We start from the raw sequence: 20005 nt of genomic DNA, 5'->3' as shown, positions 1-20005 counted from the left end.
ATCTCAGGAGACATTCCATTTAATTATGTCATTGTAATTGCCTCACTCAAATTACAAAATTCTTGCTGGATTTGAAATTTCAGGAAACCCCAGAGGAAACAGGAAGGATGGGTGAGTATTTTCAGGATAGTTTGGTATGGACTAGAGAATATCCTAGAATATATATAAATGTAGGACATCACTTTTATATAGAGAGCAAAACTAAACAACTTTCTTTTTTGCACACATATATAGGCTATATTTGAATACGCTCTAAAGAAAAGCAGAAAGTGGGGGGAGAAGGACAGTCCTGACGGCACAAAGAGGGTGCTGCGATGTGGCGGGTTCACAGGTGTTTGTTTACTCTTAGCTTCCATTATTCACTATCTTTTGTACGTATTGACATGTAAAAAACAGCAAGCATGAATTATGCTTTAATGTATTAAAGCATACATTGTAAAATTGTTCCCACATAACACATTTTTAAAAAAATGGCATAGAGATGACAAAAAATATGCAGCAAGAATGCAGCTTCACGCACTAAGCCCATATAAATCGACACTGAAAAGCAGCACCAACAGTTTTGCTCTTGGCCAACTTTCTGCAGATGGTGCTTGGGAAAGCTGACGGATGACAGACCAATGGGTACACTCACGGTAGCTAATGAAATTTTGAGTAAAACGAACAGTACACCTGTGAAATTCAAGTACCAAAAAATCAGGACGCTCACACAGTTAGCAGAGGATTTCAAGAAATACCGATTTCGTCACAATTACTTTGAAGTCTTTCCGGAAGATGCTGAGTCTGCGCAAAAGCCCCTGCCCACTCCAAAATGGCGGCCCCGGCGTCCACAGCTCAGTGCGGCGCATATCCGGAAGTTACGCAAATCCTTAAGGTAGCGCGCTCTGACCCGTGGGGAGTGTTTCCGCCATTTTTGAAAATCGGGAGGGTCCGGGGCGAAAGATAGTTGGCGCCGCGATGGCAGCCTTTGCTGTGGAACCTCAGGTGCCCTCGTTGGGTGAGTGAAAAACTGCTTTTCCTCGCTGGCACTGCGATCGGTGCCGTAGGCCTGCAGGCGGGCAAAGCCGACGGGTAGTGGTGCTGACCCTCTCGTTTGCTAATTTCATTGGCGCAGGGGGAGTCCTTGGATCGTCCCCAAGTGCCTAGACGGCACTCGGTTCTAGTCATCAGGCAGCCAGGGCGGCTCCGGGAAGCTGCGGTCCTTGGAGGGACCGGTGAGGAAAGGGCTGTCGAATGTGGGCAGCGCCGTTTTGTGTCCCTACACGCGAGCCCGCCAAACCTGCGGATACCTGAGACCTCCAGAGCTCTAAACTGGATCCGGGTGTCGGGATCCGGGGATTGTAGGTGGGAAGGGACCTGGTGGCTTACACGTGGGTGGGCGGTGCCCCGGAGAGTGGCCACGGACCTCGGCTGTTGGGTCACCTGGGCTTCTAGTTCCTGTTTGTTTTTTCCCCTCTTTTGGCCTTTGGCAAAGGAATCAGTTATTAATGGAAGCTTGCATCGTGCGACATTTAATAAGCCAGATGATGAAAGCCATCTGGATATTGGCCTTAATAGGAAGCCAGGAGTTCGCACGATATTCCTTGCCTTAATCTTGGGAAGATGACCAAGTATTGTAGGTATTTCTTAAGTCAATCACATAATGAATACTTAAAAGTTCATTCCCATTGCTGAATTGTGACGTTGAAAAAATCCAGAAAGTTAACAGGATTTCCTTTTTGTCTGCTGAGTTTTGGGATTTCTGAGAACTGTCAACATTTTTAAATTAACCGTCTACTATAAGAGACTTAGTTGGAAATTAGGTCACCACATTCTGAGTTTGGAAAACAGAGTGACCGTGATATTTATGTGTAGAATGAGGTGTTTTTTTTTTTAAGATAGGAAGAGTAACGATTTACATGTTTTGTACAAAATAAGTTTCTTTTGAGAGTAGAGCAATGTGAATTTTTTTAGTATTAGTCATAAACTAAATGCATAATGTCAGTGTAGATACTCTGCTACATTCAAATTTACATACAGATACTGGTCTAGGTATTTTAGAGATCAGTTTTCTACTAAAAAAATTGGAGTGCATATTTATTGGGGTTACAAATGTGTCTAAACCTCTGTTTACTGCCTGATCAGAAATCTGACATTAGCTAGTAGTAAATGTTCAAGTCCACATATTGCAGAGAATAAACATTTTCCCAGCACCTAATGGTATTTTAAAAGTAGGTGTTACTTCAACAATCAGTGCTAGGTAAGAAGACACTACTTTAACAGTACAGACTGTGATAGGGAATTGAAGACTTGCGGGATCCATTGGTGCAGCGAGATAGATCTCTCTTGAAGCAAAATTTAGCCTGATGGGGGGTTAGTGACAATCTGATAGAATTTTTTGTGCACTCCCTCTGGTGCTTTCTACTGTATCACAGTATATATCCAGATGTATAAGAACTTTTTTTGACTTGACTTTTACAATCGCCATATTTTTTTCTTTTGGGGGATGGGAGAGTGAAGACAGTTAGTGGTTCCTAAAACTTTGTATTTATTACTGTGGGTTTTTAATATCTGTTCAGAAAATGCTTTTGGATTGATTTTAGTGTTTGTTCTTTGGAAATATGTAATAGTTTCATAGTAACATAGTAACTATCACTCCAATTACAATGTAATTATAGTTCTTCCCTATTTCAGTATTTGCTTTATCTTTTTCTTGAATTGCTTTGCCTTTTCTTCTTTTATACACTTGCATTGTTAATATTCAAGTATAACTATAACAAGTTATAAGAGGAAGCATAAATGACCAACAGCATTTGGAGAGTAGGAAATAAATTTTTGAGACCGTTTAGAAATTAAGTGATAGTTAATGAAGATCATATAAATAACATAAGAAACGTTGATGTTTCTGAGTTCCATGAATCACATTTAGGCTAGTCACATTGTTGAAAATTACATTTTCAGAAGCAGAAATTGCAGATTCTTCACTTACACATTTGTCACTCAGTTTTGGCTATTATAAGATACTGTTATAGTATCTTATACTATAAGTATTATAAGTATATTTATATTATAAGTATTATAAGATATTGTTATAATAACTAATGTTTGCTGAACATTTACAACATTTTAGGCACTGGGTCAAGTGCTTTACTTGCTATAATTTTAATCAAAGCTCTGTGAGTGGGTGATACGATTATGCTCATTTTGCTGAGAGACTTAAACCTAGGTCTCTCACTCCAGAGCCCATGTTTTTCTTACTGTGTTATTTATGCTCTGAAGTTAGCGTCTAAGTTATAACTTCCTTATCTTCATGATAGGAATAAATCTCCAAGTAAATTGTGAAGGTTAATTTTGAATTGATGATTGTGAAGTATCTGTGTTTTTTTTTGAAATTGGTTTTATATCAGGGAGACTTATTGATTACTCCTAGTTTTAAAATGATTAATTTAAAAAAGACCCAAGAAATAAACTTTCAAAACATTTTAAATGTTTTTTGCCACTCATTACTGTTATTTCATATGTGCTCTAATGTGTGTGTGATTACACTTTTATGACCAACATGATTTACGGTTTTTTGTGTGTGAGGAAAAAAAATGGGACATATAGCAAGCTAAACTCATTGAGTTTGATATGTTAAGACTTTGTGTAAATAAGTAACTTGTGCACCCTGTTCTTGTTTTTGGTGCATAGCTGACCAGAAATGGAAAGTTTTTCTGTATATATTAGGAATTTTTAAAATATTATAAACTAAAATTCTTAAATTTAAAAACGTGTTGATTCTTAAACCTGTGAAATGTTAACAGAATAGTTGTCAAGGATTAATATTGTTAATACAAAATACTTGTTTCTCTAGAAATAATTTGTGTTGGTTTTTAAAATATAAATTTAACTATGGTTCTATAGTATTTAATGGTATTGATTAAATTTTCAAAATTCTAGATTCTTATATCATTTTGTTAGATATTATAAAATTAAAGTCCTTATTTTATTTCTGATTCATTTAGGATCTGAACCAATGATGCTAGGTTCTCCCACATCTCCAAAACCAGGGGTTAATGCCCAGTTCTTACCTGGATTTTTAATGGGGGATTTGCCAGCTCCAGTGACTCCACAACCTCGATCAATTAGTGGCCCTTCAGTAGGAGTAATGGAAATGAGATCACCTTTACTTGCAGGTAGGTAAATTGCCTAAAATAGTTTCATAGTAATGTCAGTATATATACTAGAATTTTAAAAAGGGTAATGGTTCAGCATGCACTCTTCCCACCCCATTCATTACTGTATGTTGCCATGTATAATGCACACTTTTTTGCCTAAACTTTTGAGGGAAAAATAAGGATGCGCATTATACATGGGTAGTACCAATTCTGTAGCTATATAAATGTTTATAATTCTTTTATTTATGCTTATGTGTTAAAGGTGTAACTCTAGAAAGCAGTAACGATATCCCTATACAAATAATACCTTAGAATATGATAAATTGGTTTTGTTTCTGAATATAAGTAAATAAAAACTTGAATTACAAAATTAAAATGAAAGATTTTTTTTTCCTGAAAGTTTGGGCCAAAAACAGGTGTGTATTATACACGGCAAAATATGGTAATTTAAAAAATTAAGTAGTGGCTCTATTTTTTTTTTTACCACACGACTCTTAGAATAGAGGTGTAAGCGGTATAAGCTGCAGCAGTCCCCACTTTTATTAGCAGAGGGAAAGTTCCGAGACCCCAGTGGATGCCTGAAACCACTGATAATATCACGCTTTATATGTACATTATGTTTTTTCCTATGCACACATACTGGTGATAAAGTTTATAAATTGGGTACAAGAAGAGATTGACATTAACAATAAAATAGAATAATTATAATAATATGCTATGATACCATTATGTGAATGTGGTCTCTTTCTTAAAATATCTTACTGTACTGCATGTACTGCTTGGATACACTGGACAAAGGGACGATTCATGTTCCAGGCTGGATGATGTGAGATTTTATCATACTACTCAGGCAGCAATTTAAAACTTATGAATTCCTTAGTTTTAGAATTTTTCATTTAATATTTTCAGACTACAGGTAACTGAAATGGCAGGTATCAAAATCTCAGAGTAGGGGGGTACTACCGTACTACATTTCATCCAATCTAAAATACCTGTGTGTATGGGGGAGCGATATGGTCATTTAATTTCAACTGAGTTTAATTCATCTTGAATATAATAATAGAACACAGTCAGTCAAAAGGAGGGTAATTTGAAAGTTTGTAAATATGGATTCTACCTCTAGGCAGAGTTAATTAAGGTTCTCACTTGTAGTATGTTTAGTGAAAGGACTTCACCAACTATGGGGAAGATTTTTACGTCGCTTATGCAAGCCTCAGCACAAAATGTTGTTACTTAAATACAACATATATCTTTTACAGGATCCCTTTTAGCAAAAAAAAACATTTTAAAAGATAACTTTGAAGTTTTGACTATGAGTAGTGAGACTTACCTGCAAAAATGATTGAATTCCAAATTTGAGCTAGTATCCTTTTAGTAGATGTTTAAAGGTAAACTCTTCTTTGTTTTTAACCTATGATTTGATTTAAAGTGGTTTTATATATATAAAAATTGGTTAGGAGGAATTATAAATTATATTTGAAGTAATTCACTTAAAGATACTATTCTGGATATGTTTTTGTTTTGTATATATTTCAAACATGTTGTTATTGTAGCTATCACTTATTGAATACTTATGAGCCAGGAAATATGCTAAGCATTTTGTTATTTTTATTCTTTTTTCAATCTTGAGCAGTATATAGTAGTTATCCCAGGCTTTCAAAAGAGGAGACTGAGGCTAAATGCAATAAAGAAATTGCTGAAACTCACAGGTTACTAAGTGACAGAGAAGCAGGTCAAAGCCCAGGTCAGTCCTGTTTTGCAGTCTGCTTGCTCTATGCTTGTGCTGTACTGTCTGGGCGCAGACCTTAGTGTCATGGAGGGCAGGGGCTGCTTCACTTCTAAGGCATTGCTAATTCTCTGATTTATAGACATCTTTATGTCCCTAAAAATTGTTTTTTTAAATAACTTATGTACTTAAATCTGTTTTTACTATGAGAAACACTATAGGATCTGTTTAATTTTGACAAATGCCACATTATGGGATTATATTTATTCAAGTATGTACAGACTGGATCTGTTTAATACTTACTTTCAAATGAGAAAGAGAATTGAGTGTTGTGTTGAAATGCTAAGTATTGTGTAGGGAAAGCAAACGTTACATGTGTTTACTATAAACTAAACTTTCTATTTACTTATGCTGGATCTTTTATTCAAAGTGCAGTCGGTGGATCACCAGCATTGGCATCACTGGGAGCTTGTTCGAAGTTCATAATCTCAGGTTCTACCCTACATGCTGTAAATCAGAATGTGAATTTGAACAAGATTCTTTGGTAACTTTCATGTGTATTAAAGTTTCAGAAGCACGAGGAGATGAGTTTAAGTCAATATTTTACAAATATAAATTAAAAAAAAAAATCTTGCTTTCCAGCAAGGTGCTCCTGAGCAATTTCTGTGAAGCAACTCCCTGTCTCTCAATTTCCTCATTTGTTAAATGGAAATCATTCTCAAGTCATAGGATTGTGGTCAGGAGAACAAAGTTAAATAATAACACCAGTATGATTATTTGAGAAAAATTCTATTAAAAAGAAGGAAGATTTCTTTGTTTTCTCACCTGACTGTATGTTTTATACATTGTAGGTGGGTCACCACCACAACCAGTCGTACCAGCTCATAAAGATAAAAGTGGAGCTCCACCAGTTAGAAGTATATATGATGACATTTCCAGCCCAGGACTTGGATCAACACCTTTAACTTCAAGAAGACAGGTGATACACATACCTGCACTCATGATCCACAATGAATGATTTTAAGGTTTTTATGTGGCTATACAGTGACAGTCAGTACTTTGAAATGTTTCTCCAAGGTCTGTTGTAGTATAATTTTATTGCACAGAATAAGCATTAAGGACATTTATCATAGAATATACTTAAATTGTGCTTATCATGAAATATACATTAAAATGTAACAAAACTACAGTGCTGACTGGTGTGGCTCAGTGGGTTGGGCATTATCCCATAAACTGAAAGGTAGCTGATTCAATTCCTGGTCAGGGCCGATACCTGGGCTGCCGGCCAGACCCACCCAACCCCCCTGCCCCTACATCCTTGTTGGGGACATGTGAGAGGCACTGATCAATGTTTCTCTCACACATGGAGGTTTCTCTCCCTCTCTTTCTCTCTCCCTTCCTCTCTTTCTAAAAATAAATAAAATCTTTAAAAAAAGGCATTTCAAAAAAAAAATAGAACTCCAGATTATTTTCTTATGTAGGTACTTCTGTGGTTTTGATAGATATGTCATAGTCACCTGTCCATGCCCTCAACGTACTTCAAATACATGTAGGAATGCTTATGGTTTAAGTCATTCCAATTCTTTAAAAAGTTCAGTATTTATTTATACATAATTCTATGAAAGAACAAATGAAGATTCAGGATTTTATCCAGATTTAGGGCACTTTGTAATGATTTGAGATCTTTGTTGTAGGAATTATTAATATACAGCCATTATCCTTTTAGAGCTATGTTCATTATTTGCTTATTTTACTAAAAACACTGCCTCCCACATAGTTCTGAGCTGATGCTTTAGCATAGCAATTTTTTACTGTTGTGTTATGGCACACTAGTGTGCTGCAAGAATTTTTAAGATGTATAATACCTGACTATTTGGTCAGGGCACTGATCTCCTTTTCCTTAGAATGTCCAATAAAAAAAAAAAATGACAGTAGCCAACATAACAATAGCCATTTGGTGTGAATGCCCTTTCAATGCCCTTCCTTAATAGATGTATAAATATAGTGGTCATATAATAGAATTGCATATTTTTGGTCACGTTGCATATTAAGGTTCTGTCTGATAGGCACCTGATTTTTTAAAAAAGTCACTTTGGAGCAAAAAGGTAGGTAATTACTATTGTTAGGATTTTTTGGTAAATCAGTAAAAATTATACCCATTTTTTGTCAGGTTGGCAAAAATATATCTTTTGGTGTGGTGCAGAATTTTGGTAATTAGTTCATGTGTGCCATGGGATAAAAAAGGTTGAAAATCACTAGTTTAGTGTGTTCCTTGTGTAGTGTTCTGATGGTGATGTTAAGCTTTGGTTGGTGTAGGTGTTCTCATGGCGTTATATTCAGTCATAGATTATGCAAGATAGAGATCTCTGTTTTGATGGGACTGATTGTTACAGGAAAGTGTCTGGTATTAGGAAGTACCTGTGGTGCACAGGCCCTGATCTTATAGTTTCAGTAACTTGTCAGGGGTAAGGCAGCTAGTCTGGCAGAGCCAGGCTTTCAACGCAGCCTTAACTCTAGAGCCAGTGTTTATAATAGCACGCTGTGCTAATACTGCTGCGGTAACTCTTCACTGTCACTTCAAAGGTAGTATGGATTTTTCTTTTAAGCGGGAAGTTTAGTAGCTTTTAGTAGCTTTTATAGTCATGTTCTTTCCTGTCATTATTATGCTTGGTAGGACATATAAACAAAGTGTGTCAATTTAACTTATACATCGTTTGTATAAAGACATTTCTGCTGTTTAGTTTGGAGAACTGTTTTATGACTTTCCCTAAATCAAATATAGCATAGTTGTTGGAAAGTTTAATAAAATGCATACTTCAGTAAATTTTGACTATAGGTTTTATATTCCTGGCATATTAGGCCTACTTGTCAAGCAAAACAAAATTAATTCATTGTGTTAAACAGATTACCTTCTCTCTCCAGCACTTCTAGACTTGCCCACCTGTCGATTATAGTAGCCACTAGCCAAGTGCGGCTCTTGACACTTAAAATATGGCTAGTCCTATACTTGAGATATACTTGTCTACTATAAAATTTAAAATTGCTTGCATGGCTTGTGTTAATATTTGGACAGTGGTGATCTAGACGTAAGAGGTCCAGAATATTCTGTTTCAGGATATTTTTCTAAAGGTTGGTAAGTAAATCTGATGTTTAGTTTGGTATGAGAACCACTGGCTTATAAATTTATGTTTTCATTACTCCACTGATATTACATGAGAAGAAAGGTAGTTACAATAATTGCTATGTTCAAAATGTTTAAGAGTCTTAAGTGTAATAATTTGTAGAGAATGTTTTTGACTGAAGGTTGGTAAGAATATTATTATTAAATCAAAACCTATATTGGTTTTGTTCCCTGAGACTTTGCTCATCCTCTCTCATTACAAAAGAAGCTGGCATTAAGAATTGAACAGTACATTTTGTATCTTCCCTAACATTCTTTCTGCATTTGGTTCTGGTTGCTAGATAATAGCCAAAATTTAGATTTCCTTAGTTTAATCATATTTTGTTTTAAAAAATTATATATATCTACTTCTAGAGACTCTTATCATTCTTGATTTGATATTTTTATCTTTGTTTATGGAAGGACTTTTTAAAAAAATATTTTTAGATAGAGAGGAAGGGAGGGAGAAACAGAGGGAGAGAAACATCAATGTTTAGTTGCCTCTCGCACGCTCCACATTGGGGAACCTGGCCCGCAACCCAGGCATGTGCCCAGACTGGGAATTGAACCAGTGACCCTTGGGTTCACAGGTCAGCACTCAATCCACTGAGCGACACCATTCAGGGCAAAAGGACTTTTTTTAAAAAATATTTTATTTATTTATTTTTAGAGAGGGGAAAGGAGGGAGAAACATTAATGTATGGTTGCCTCTTGTGTGCCCCCAACTGAGGACCTGGCCCGCAACCCAGGCATGCACCCTAGACTGGGAATCAAACCTGAAACCCTTTGGTTCACAGGCTGGTGCTCAATCCACTGAACCACACCAGCCAGGGCTATAGAAGGACTTTTAGCTACTTTAATCTTTAATTTTCTCGCATTTAAAGGAACTGGTATTGATAATTTTCCTTCTTTGTGACTTTCTACCAGTAGAGGCAGAGGAATCTTGTCTTTTATTGTGTAGACTGATTTGAAACTGTAGTATTTCATAATTTGTAAGAGTTTATTTAAAAATAAAATCCTGCCATCTTTTTGTTTTTCTGTGTGAGCTTGGCGATTTGAAGTATCACCATTACCTGTGTTATTTCTGTACCTTAGGAACTAAAACCAAATGGCAGTGTTACTTTCTACTAAAGATAATGCTTTTTTACCTAATGTGATTTTACTTATTTTAAATAAATACTATGATAAGGGTCTAGGATATTTTAGATTACTACTGCTCAACTTAAAAAAAAAGTTAGAGAGTACTCTTTGTGAGCTAATTGTAGGCATCTCCAGTACCTGGTAGATACTCAGTTGTCTGTTGAATGAAGCCTTTCAACACTTATTGTGTATATGTTATGGTTAGAACTTTACATTTTTACCTTAACACTTCCTTCTGTTTTTATGTAGCCAAACATGTCAGTAATGCAGAGTCCTCTAGTTGGAGTTATGACAACGACTCCTGGGACAGGTAAGCAGTGCCCTTGAACAGCAGAGACTGCTCTCTGCTTTTTGAATGATGGTAATATAGGACCTTTGTTAATAATTGCCAAATTGTTTTCTTTTATATTTCACACTTGGAGACTTGTTCAAATATAAGTAATTTTATAAAAGAAACACTTTGTATATTTATTCTTTTCTGAATTTAAATATAAGATGTGAATTCTGTTCAAAAGATTGATAATTTAAAAATATGTACCTAATAGTATCTTCTGTGTTATTAAAAACTGTAATAAAAAAGCTGTTATAATTAGGAAGAAGAGGAATACATAGTGAATAATAAAAGGTATTTTGAGAGACATTAATGCATAGCTATAAATCTGTCATTGGCTTTAAACAGCTGCTGATTATACCTAGTTTTTTTTTAACATTAATGGTATTTTTATCACATCAGCATCATCATTAGCAGCACTTTCCTTACATATTCATATATTTATAATCTGTCAGGTGTTCAGTCAGCCAGTAATTGAGCACATGATCATGTACCAGACTCTGAGAAACTGAACAAAATAGATAACCTTTGCCTTTATGGAGCTTACATTTATTTACAGAATTTACATTTATAAATAAAGTAAGTAAATTATAAAATTTGTTAGCAGGTAATCTATTTTATGGAGGAAAATTAATCCGTAAAGGAGTATAGGGTGTGAGAGCTTTCAGTTTTTAATAGGGAGGTGAATTAATTTTCTATTGCCATAAAAAATTACCACAAACTTAAAAGTGGTTTAAGTAAGACAGATGAATTGTTTTACATTCCTGGAGGTGAGAAGTCTAAAATGGGTCTGAATGGCTAAAATTAAGGCATTCATAAGGTTGTGTTAATTTATGGAGGCTATAGGGAGGAGTCTTTTTCTTGACTTTTCCATCTTGTAGAGGCTGCCCACATTTCTCTGCTTGTGGTCCTCTTCCTCCGTCTTCAAAGCCAGCAACTTTGCATCTCTCTGATCCTTCCTCTGTAGTCACGTCTCCCTCTCTTTTTTAAGGATCATTGTGAATACATTGAGCCCTTCTGGATAGTCAAGGATAATCTCCCCATTTTAAGGACACTGATTAGCAACCTTAATTTCATCTGCAACCTAATTCTCCTTTGCCATGTAATGTAATACATTCCTAGGTTCCATGGGTAATGATGTGGACATTTGGGGCAGTTAGTGGGAAAGTAACACTTGGTCAAAAACCTGAACTAAGGAAGGGAGGTAGTGGAAGTGTAGACAGAGAAAATAGCAGTTATAAAGGCCCTTAGGTGGAAGTGTGTCTAGGGTGTTCCAAAAAGAGTAAGGAGGCAAATATGAAATGGAGTGAGTGAGGGGAAGGACAGTAGGAAATGAGGTCTGAGAGATAATGGGGGCCTATCTCACAGGGCCTTGTAGGTCACAGTAACAACTGGCTTTTACCAAGAACAGGTGGAAAATAGGTAGAATGATACTGTTGCTATGGGGAGAAGAGACTTAGGGGCAGGGGTGGAAGCAGAGGAAGCCAGATAGGAGGCTCTGTGCTAAGCCAGGCGAGGGGTGGCGGGGGCTTAGACAGAAAGTAGAGGAAGAGAGGTAACAACAAAAAGGTGGAACAGAAGAAACAATAGCAAGGTAGTAGATTTAAAATGAACCAAAATCAACAATACAAAACAAAATTTACTAACCACTCCAGTGAAAGGTAGAGATTGTCAGAGTGTGTAACAAAAGCAGGATCCAATAACAAGGTAGATCTTTTCATCCTCCAGATCCAGATTTCTTCAAGTAGCCTCTGAATCCTCCCTGGCAGTGTCTTTAACATCTACATTCCTACTTCCAGTCTGTTCAAGCTATTTACGCTGTTTTTCTCGTGCTTCTCTAATTTTTTAAAAAAGATTTTATTTATTTATTTTCAGAGAGAGGGGAAAGGAGGAAGAAAGAGAGGGAAGGAAACATTGTTGTGCCAGAGAAACACCAGTTGGTTGCCTCTCGCACACTCCCAATCAGGGACCTGGCCTGCAATCCAGGCCAGTGCCCTGACTGGGGATCGAAGTGGAGGAGGCCTTTTGGTTCACAGGCTGGTGCTCAGTCTGCTGAGCCACACCAGCCAGGGCATGCTCCTCTAATTTCTTCAGCCCCCCCACTCACTGCTCGATTCCAAAGCCACTTCTGCATTTTTAGTTATTTGTTACAGCTGCACCCCTCTTGCACCAAAATCTATACTATTAAGTTGCTGCTGTAGGAAATTACCACAAACTTTAGTGGCTTAAAACAACACACATTTATTATTATTATGTTTCTATAGGTCAGATGTCTGGGCACAACTTGGTTCTTTCTTTAGAGCTTGGGTGTCAGCAGGGCTGGTGTTCCTTTTTGGAAGCTTTGGGGATGTACTGCTTCCAAACTCATTCAGGGTGTTGGCTGAATTCAGTTCCATGAGGTTGTAGTTCCCTGTTTTTTTGCAGGCTATTGCCTGGAGGTTTTTCTCAGCTTTTAGAGCCTGCTCTTATGTCTTAGCTTGTGGCTCCTCTTCTATCTTTAAAGGTAGTAAATGGCAGATAAGTTCTTTTGTATGCTTTGAATCTCTCTGACCTCTCTTGTTGAATCACTGGCTTGACTTTTCTGCCAGCTGCTGCTAAGGGCTCATTTGATTACATTGGACCCTGACCCTAACCCTAACCTGCCCCATGCTCCCCGCCCCTCCCCCCCCCCCAAGAAGAGTATTCCTATGAAACTTTTGGGATGTAGAAATGTCCTAAAGCAAAGAAGCAATTGTGTATCTCAAGGTACTTCTTGCTAATGGATGCACAGAATAAGTCTGGATAAAGCACAGATGCTCACAGACACAATCCAAAGCTATGACAGCTTGATGCTGAGTGTTGTTCCCAGGGCGGGAGTTTGGTGGTGCAACTCTCGCTGCTGCTCATGGAGCATGCTGCAAAAGTGCTGAACTCTATTTTTGTAGGGTCTTTTTATAAAAGCAAAGTGGCATATAGCAGACATGTGAAAGCGGAAGAGACCTGCAATCTGAGATAATTCTTTATTTTAAGATTAGCTGGTTAGTAGCTTTAATACTATCTACAAAGTCCCTTTACAGCAATATGTTCTTGAGTATTTGAATTATCAATTAATCTAATCAGGGGACAGAAACTTGGGGCTGATAATTTTAGATTTCTGTCTACCACCTGCACTTTGGGGCGAAAGTACATTTTCAGTTGTTTGTATGGAAAATAATACAATAAAAATTAATAATATAAGAACAAAGTCTGTGTTTAATGTACTCACAACTGTGAACCTACTCTTCCCCACCCTGTATGTCATGGTGAAAAATCTAGGATGTCACCTCAGTCTCATCCTTACAAACCTGAGGTGGAATGTTCTAGGGGAATTAGTTCAGATTTTAACAATCTTAATCTGATTAGACAAATAGGTAGATGACAGTGCTTTGTTATAGGACTATTTGTTACAACAGTGACAGTTTACTTGTTTAATAAACAGTGAGTGATCCTAGGGATGTTGAAGAATGCAAAAGCATAATGTATTTTATACTTCAAAGATCTCTCAATTGTCTGAAAAGCATGCATTATAACATTCTTATTGGTGTCAAGGATTAAAGTTAATTAAATATCATTTTGTTAGTTTATTTTTGTGTAATACTGTAATGTCTATGAGGTTCTTACACTTTTTGAAATCAAATGTGAAAATAACAAAGATCTGCAGTAGGAAAATACACCAATCATAAATTGGCCACTGGGAGCCACTGCTGCTTCTACTTTGAGTTTAAGGAATTTACGTGTAGGAATTAATGAGGCACAAGTGAAAAAGAGTATTTTTAAGAGGATGTGATGGTTGTGAAGACCTACCATGCATGGCCAATAATAAGCAAGAAATGAGAAAAAGAGTTGACTTGGGAAAATTAAGGGAAAATGTAGACTTTTCTGTTATAGCTATTTTTTTTAGCTCCTATATTTAGTGTTAAATGAAAATTTCTGTGTAATTTGTAAATTTTAACTTTCTGAGATTGGCAAATGTATATAGAGCTGTCGAGGACGGTCATGGGATTTAATGGCACGTGGTCTTTTATGCTTAGGTCTTTGTGTTCAGTAAGGAGGTTTTTAAATTTTATAATTGATGTTAACATCTCTTTTAGAGTCTTATTTGGTGCAGGAAAACCTTGGTCATAGGACAAAGTGGGAAGTTTGGATTAAAGAATTTCAGAAACTCTTTTCAACCATGGTACATTATTGCCCTGGTAGAGAATGTTGAACATGTTTACTCAGTCTTTCCCTGTCCTCCCCTGTCAGTTTTCTGCTGCTACTATTTAAATATTCCTCTGCTTTTAATTTTCTTCTAAATGTTAATTCTTGAGATTCTCTTTCAGGTACCTATCAGCTATTTTATCAAGAGGCAAACCACTTACAGCTACTGAATTAGAATCCTTATTTGTGTTAGCATGTTGTTAATAGACTAAATGTGGTAAATAGACTGTAGCACTTTTCACTGGCTTTTGTTGATTCTAGTAGCTCAGAGTTCTGATAGTGTTGCTGGAAGGGGAAGGACTACTTTGTCTGGGGGACCTTTCCCTGGTACCTCTTTTTCTGGTCCTTGTATTTGCCCCTAAAAAGCTCTCACTGCTCACCTCTTACCTTTCTGCATTACCTGGTTATGAAGTCCTTCAGGACAGATTCCTTCTGTATCTTTATTATTTACCTATCACAGAGCTGGGTGTAAATGGACCTCAGTAAATGTTTGATGACTAAATACATTGACATGTCTAAGTTGTTAGTTAGTTGACTGGTTGTCCCCAAATTAGACATCCACATCCTAATACCCAGAATCTATGATTATTACTTTGTAGCAAGAACATGAGGCTAAGTTAAAGATCTTGAGAGGAGAAGCTCTCTAAGGAGAGTTTAGACAGTTGAGATAGAGAGAGGGGAAAGTTAATCTTGGTGATTACCTTAGTTGTCCATAAATCCGAGTATAAATGTCCTTATTAGAGAGAAGCAGAGAGAAAAGTGACACAGAATAGAGAGACATGCAGAGGAGAAGGTATATGAAGACAGAGGCAAAGATTGGAGTGTTGTCGCCACAAGCTGTTTGAGCACCAAAACATGCCAGCAGTCCCAGAAGCTAGGAGAGGCAAGCAGTGGATTCTCCCTTAGTGCCTTCAGCGGGTGCTCGGGCCTGCCGAAAACTTGTTTGGGCTTCTGACCCCCAGAACTGGGAGAGAATAAATTTCTGTTGTTTTAAACCACCCGGTCTGTGGTAATTTATTATAGCAGACACAGGAAACATATGTGTGTATAGTGGTTTGAGGCAATAATATCCTACTACCAAAAAGAGGAATATTTGTGTCCAAGTTGGTATGGCTCGCTCTTTTGCTCTTCCTCCCTCTCCTGTCTCTTTCTTCTTTCAAGATTTTATTTTATTTATAGATTTTAGAGAGAGGGGAAAGGATGGAGAAAGGGAGGATAGAAACATTCATGTGAGAGAAACATCTATTGGTTGCCTCTCGTATGTGCCCTGACTAGGGGACCAAACCCGCAACCCAGAAAAACACCCTGCTGGGAAGCTTTGCAGAAGGTGCCCAACCAGCTGAGCCACACTGGTCAGGGTGGCATAGTTCTTTAATAATAATTGGAATAAACAATCTTATTCTATATTACAGTAGTTTCTTACTGCTGCTGAAACAAATTATCATAGACTAGTCTTCATACAATTCAGATTTAGTATCTTAAAATACCTGGACGTCTAAAGTCTGAAATGGATCTTAATAGACTAAAATCAAGGCATTGGTAGGGCTGCATACTTTTCTGTAGGCTCTTGGGGGAGATCTTACTTTTTTTTAAAGCTTCTAGAAGCTGCCTGGATTCCTTGGCTCATGTCTCCCTGCCATTTTTAAAGCTTGCTGTGGCCAGTTGAGTCTTTCTTATGCCAATGTTTTCCTTCTCCATTTAAGGACCCCTGTGATTATGTCAGATATACTGGGTTAGTCCAGAAAAATCTTACTTAAAGTGAGGTTAGCAGTCAATTTCATCTGCATCCTTAATTCCTGTTTACTATGGAATATAATTTGTTCACAGCTTCTGGTTATTGGGACATGGATATCTTTGGGGGATGATTTTTTGCCCATCATATATTTAATAGAATTAAAAAAAATGGTCACCAAAATTTTTTTAGTGTCATGCCATATTAGTCATAGTACTGTTGAGTGGTCTCTAGTTTCTGGGGGAGGGGGGGCATTTTTTTTTAGTAAAAATAATAAATGAAGATAGTTTTAAAAATCAAATAGTATTTATATATAATGAAATGTAGCAGGCTTTAGTTGTATTCCTCCAAAACTTAAGTGAGACTTTAGAACTATTTGCTTTTGGGATTTATTTCTCTTCATCTAAATGAGATGCTGTCTTAGTTTCCTGTTGCCACTGTAACAATATATCACAAATTTAGTGGCTTAAAATGACTCAGATTTATTCTCTTCGAGTTTAGGAGTCATAAGTTCAAAATCAGTTTCACTGGGCTAAAGTCAAGGTGTTGGTGGGACTGATTCCTTCTGGAGGCTCTAGGAAGAATTCTTCAGCCTCTAGTGGCTACCTGTAAGTGTATCAGTCCAGTCTGTTTCCATCATCACATCACCTCTCTGTAGCAAAATCTCCCTCCCTCTCTCTCTGGTGAGGATCCTAGTGCACATATTGTGAGGAATTGTGGGGTCCACCTGAATAGCCCTGGATAATCTTCTCATCTCAAGATCTTTAATTATGTCTGCAAAGTCCTTTTTGCCATATAAGGTAAGGTTCCAGGGATTAGGACGTAGTCATCTTGGAGGGCCATTACTCAGTTAGCCATGTGTGATTATATTGCTAATTCTTGATTTTCACTTTTCAGTATCACTATATTTAAGGTGATTGAAGATCTTACATCTTATCTCCTCCACATTATCTCAATATAATTATATTAAACTTTATTCCTTTTTTAGTGTTTATATTATTATGACCATCTAAAACACTGTCAGTGCTAAATCAGCTATCATAATTTATCCTTTCTGTAAAATTTTAATTTTTCTTTAATAATTGTCTTTTCCCCCATTCGTCTAATTTTCTATGTGTTATTTGCTCTCTTTATCTTAAATGGTCTGTTGCTATGATACATATCTGCCTTTTTTAAATGTTCAAACATACTATCAAACATTTTTTTTTTGTTTGTTTGTTTTAAGCAGAACATGTCACTCTTAGCCTCTCTTTTGGCTGTTTCCTGTTTCAGCATGGTGTACAGTTATCATGCTGAGACTTGCCTTGGCAAGTTTCTAGAGTTGAGCTATTTATCTTAGATAACATGTTTTCTTCTTAGTTTAGTTCCTCATTTTGGTGAAAAACATATTTGATTAGTTTTCTAGGAAGGCTTGCATGGGAAGTGAAATTAAAGACCTCATTTCTGAAATTCCTTTTTTTCTGTCTTTACACTGGATTGGTAGTTTGGCCAGGTATAGTGTTTTACATCAGAATTTTGGAGGCAGCATTCCATTGTCTTCTAGCTTCTAGTGTTCTGTGGCAGTTATTTGTGGTATTGATTCCTGAGTCTGTGTGTGGCTTGGTTTTGAAAATTTAAGATTTCTCTATGGTTAGTGTCTCAATTTAAGAAATGTGCCTTGCTATGGAACTTTTTCATTTGTTTTGCTGGGGAATTAATTGATGGATCCTTTAGAGACACTTATCTTTAGTCTGGGAAACTTCCTTGTATTTGTTTGGTAATTGCTCTCCCTCTGTTTTCTTTGTTCCTTCTTTCTGGAATTCCTTCTAATTATGAACACTGTAGATTTTTCTAATTTTCTACTTTTCTTCCCTTACATTGTCTTTTATATATGTAGTCTGCTTTCTGAGAGTTATCCTCAGTCTCAGTTTCCAATGTTTATAATAACTTTTTTGCCATTTTAATTCTCAATAATTTTTTGTTGTTGATTTTTGAATATACTTAAAAATGTAGCATCCTATTGTTGTTTCATAAATTTGAATCTTACCAGTGAGATTAATGTTGATTTTTATTCTTGTTCATATTGTCTGTTTTCTTTTAGTTATTAATATTTTTTCCTTTTTCCACATCTTCTTTCTTGGGGAAGGCATATTTATTGAATGGTCACTAAAGAACTACCTGGAATTAGTGCTTGTGTGCACATCAACATTCGCAGGAAGAGGGAAAGTTGTAGAGAGAGGCTATTTGTCTCTTACTGGGCTTCACTGTAAGGGGATTAGATTAGGTAGTTAACTATATTTTTGTTGGGAAAAATCTCTGATTTCAGCATATGTAGGTCTTTTTTTAAGTTTTCCCAAAGAAGAATTTAGTCTCCTTACAGTTGTTCTTACACTGCGACTGGACTCATGGAGTCCTGAGCTATTTAGATTATCCTTTTCCTTAGAGACTAAGTCCTTGGTCTCTTGGGAGTGGAGTGGATTAGTGACAGTCATCAGGCTGCCTAAGATGAGGAGGAACCTGCCATCTCACTTTTTACTATGCCCACTAATCTTCCTTGATTTTAGCTGGCATCCTCTTTCACACTTTTCATAGTTCCTGTGGTCTCCAAAACTGGGACGTTTCTAAAATGACTGTCATTGGGTGTTGAAGGGATTAGAGATGAATACAAATGTTTAGTTCATCATGTTTGAGTGGATGTTGTTGTATCCATTGTTCACTATGCTTTTGGATACAATGAGTTTGTCAGACTGGAAAGTACCCCCAAGATTGCTCTTACCTCAGATGACAGCTGCAAGTTTGGGGGTATCCCAGGGCTACCTTTACTTTCAGACCTACTGGCTACAAAATCAGAACCCACTGAAACTGCTATATATATGTTTATAGTTTTATTGTAACAAAGGATACAAATTAGAACCAAAGAAAGAGAGGCATAAAGCAAAGTCTGGGAGGGTTCGAAACACAAAGCTTCCATGCTATGTTATGTTTCCAGCGCTCTACACAGGATATTGCCAACTAGGGAAGTTCGCCAGAGCCTCTGTGTCCAGAGTGTTTATTGGAGTTTCATTATGTAAATATGATTGAATCATTGATAAAGTGGCTAAACTCATCTCTAGTCCCCTTTTGTCCTCAGAGGTGGGATAATACGTGGCTCAAAGCTCCATTCTTTATCACATGGTCTTTCTGGTGAGACTTGTCCCTACCATGAGTCACGTTGTTAGCATGAACTAGTGCACTTGATTGAGCAGCCCTCTTCATGAGTAGCAAAAACACTTCTGTTGCTGGGCAAATCTTAGGGTTTAGATGTTACCTCCCAGGAACCGGACAGAGGTCTGACCTCTCTTTGGGCTGAGGCCAAATTCTTTATTATATATTGTGCTACTTTGTTTCATGGTAAGAAGGAACCTCTTTCCCAAGTTTCATATGCCATGTATCTGTTTAAAATTTATCACTCTTTATTTTATTTTCATTTAGACTAGTAGTCTATTTTGAAGCAATTGAATATGTTCTTTAATTGAAGACATTTTCATAAAGGGTGATAGGGTCTTTTGCCCTTCACTTTAGTCTGATATTAGAAGAGTGAGTT

General features: G+C 36.8%; 1 protein-coding gene across 2 annotated transcripts in view; it reads left to right on the top strand.

Annotated features, from left to right (window-relative positions):
• The first annotated feature begins 878 nt into the window (after window positions 1-878).
• The window catches only part of NUP35 (nucleoporin 35), a 40894-nt gene continuing 21767 nt past the window's right edge, over window positions 879-20005 (top strand). For both annotated transcript variants that reach the window (XR_006784788.1, XM_045830674.1), the window contains exons 1-4: window positions 879-997; window positions 3984-4154; window positions 6714-6841; window positions 10412-10472. Coding sequence is in view for 1 of the 2 variants with exons in the window: in XM_045830674.1 (XP_045686630.1) it covers window positions 958-997; window positions 3984-4154; window positions 6714-6841; window positions 10412-10472 (400 nt within the window). In the remaining variant the exon portion in view is untranslated. The remainder of the gene's footprint in view (window positions 998-3983; window positions 4155-6713; window positions 6842-10411; window positions 10473-20005) is intronic.

The sequence above is a fragment of the Phyllostomus hastatus genome, unplaced genomic scaffold, assembly GCF_019186645.2.
Source record: "Phyllostomus hastatus isolate PE091 unplaced genomic scaffold, TTU_PhHast_1.1 phas_contig_1, whole genome shotgun sequence".
NCBI lineage: Eukaryota > Metazoa > Chordata > Mammalia > Chiroptera > Phyllostomidae > Phyllostomus > Phyllostomus hastatus.
This window is presented reverse-complemented; position numbering and strand designations above follow the sequence as displayed.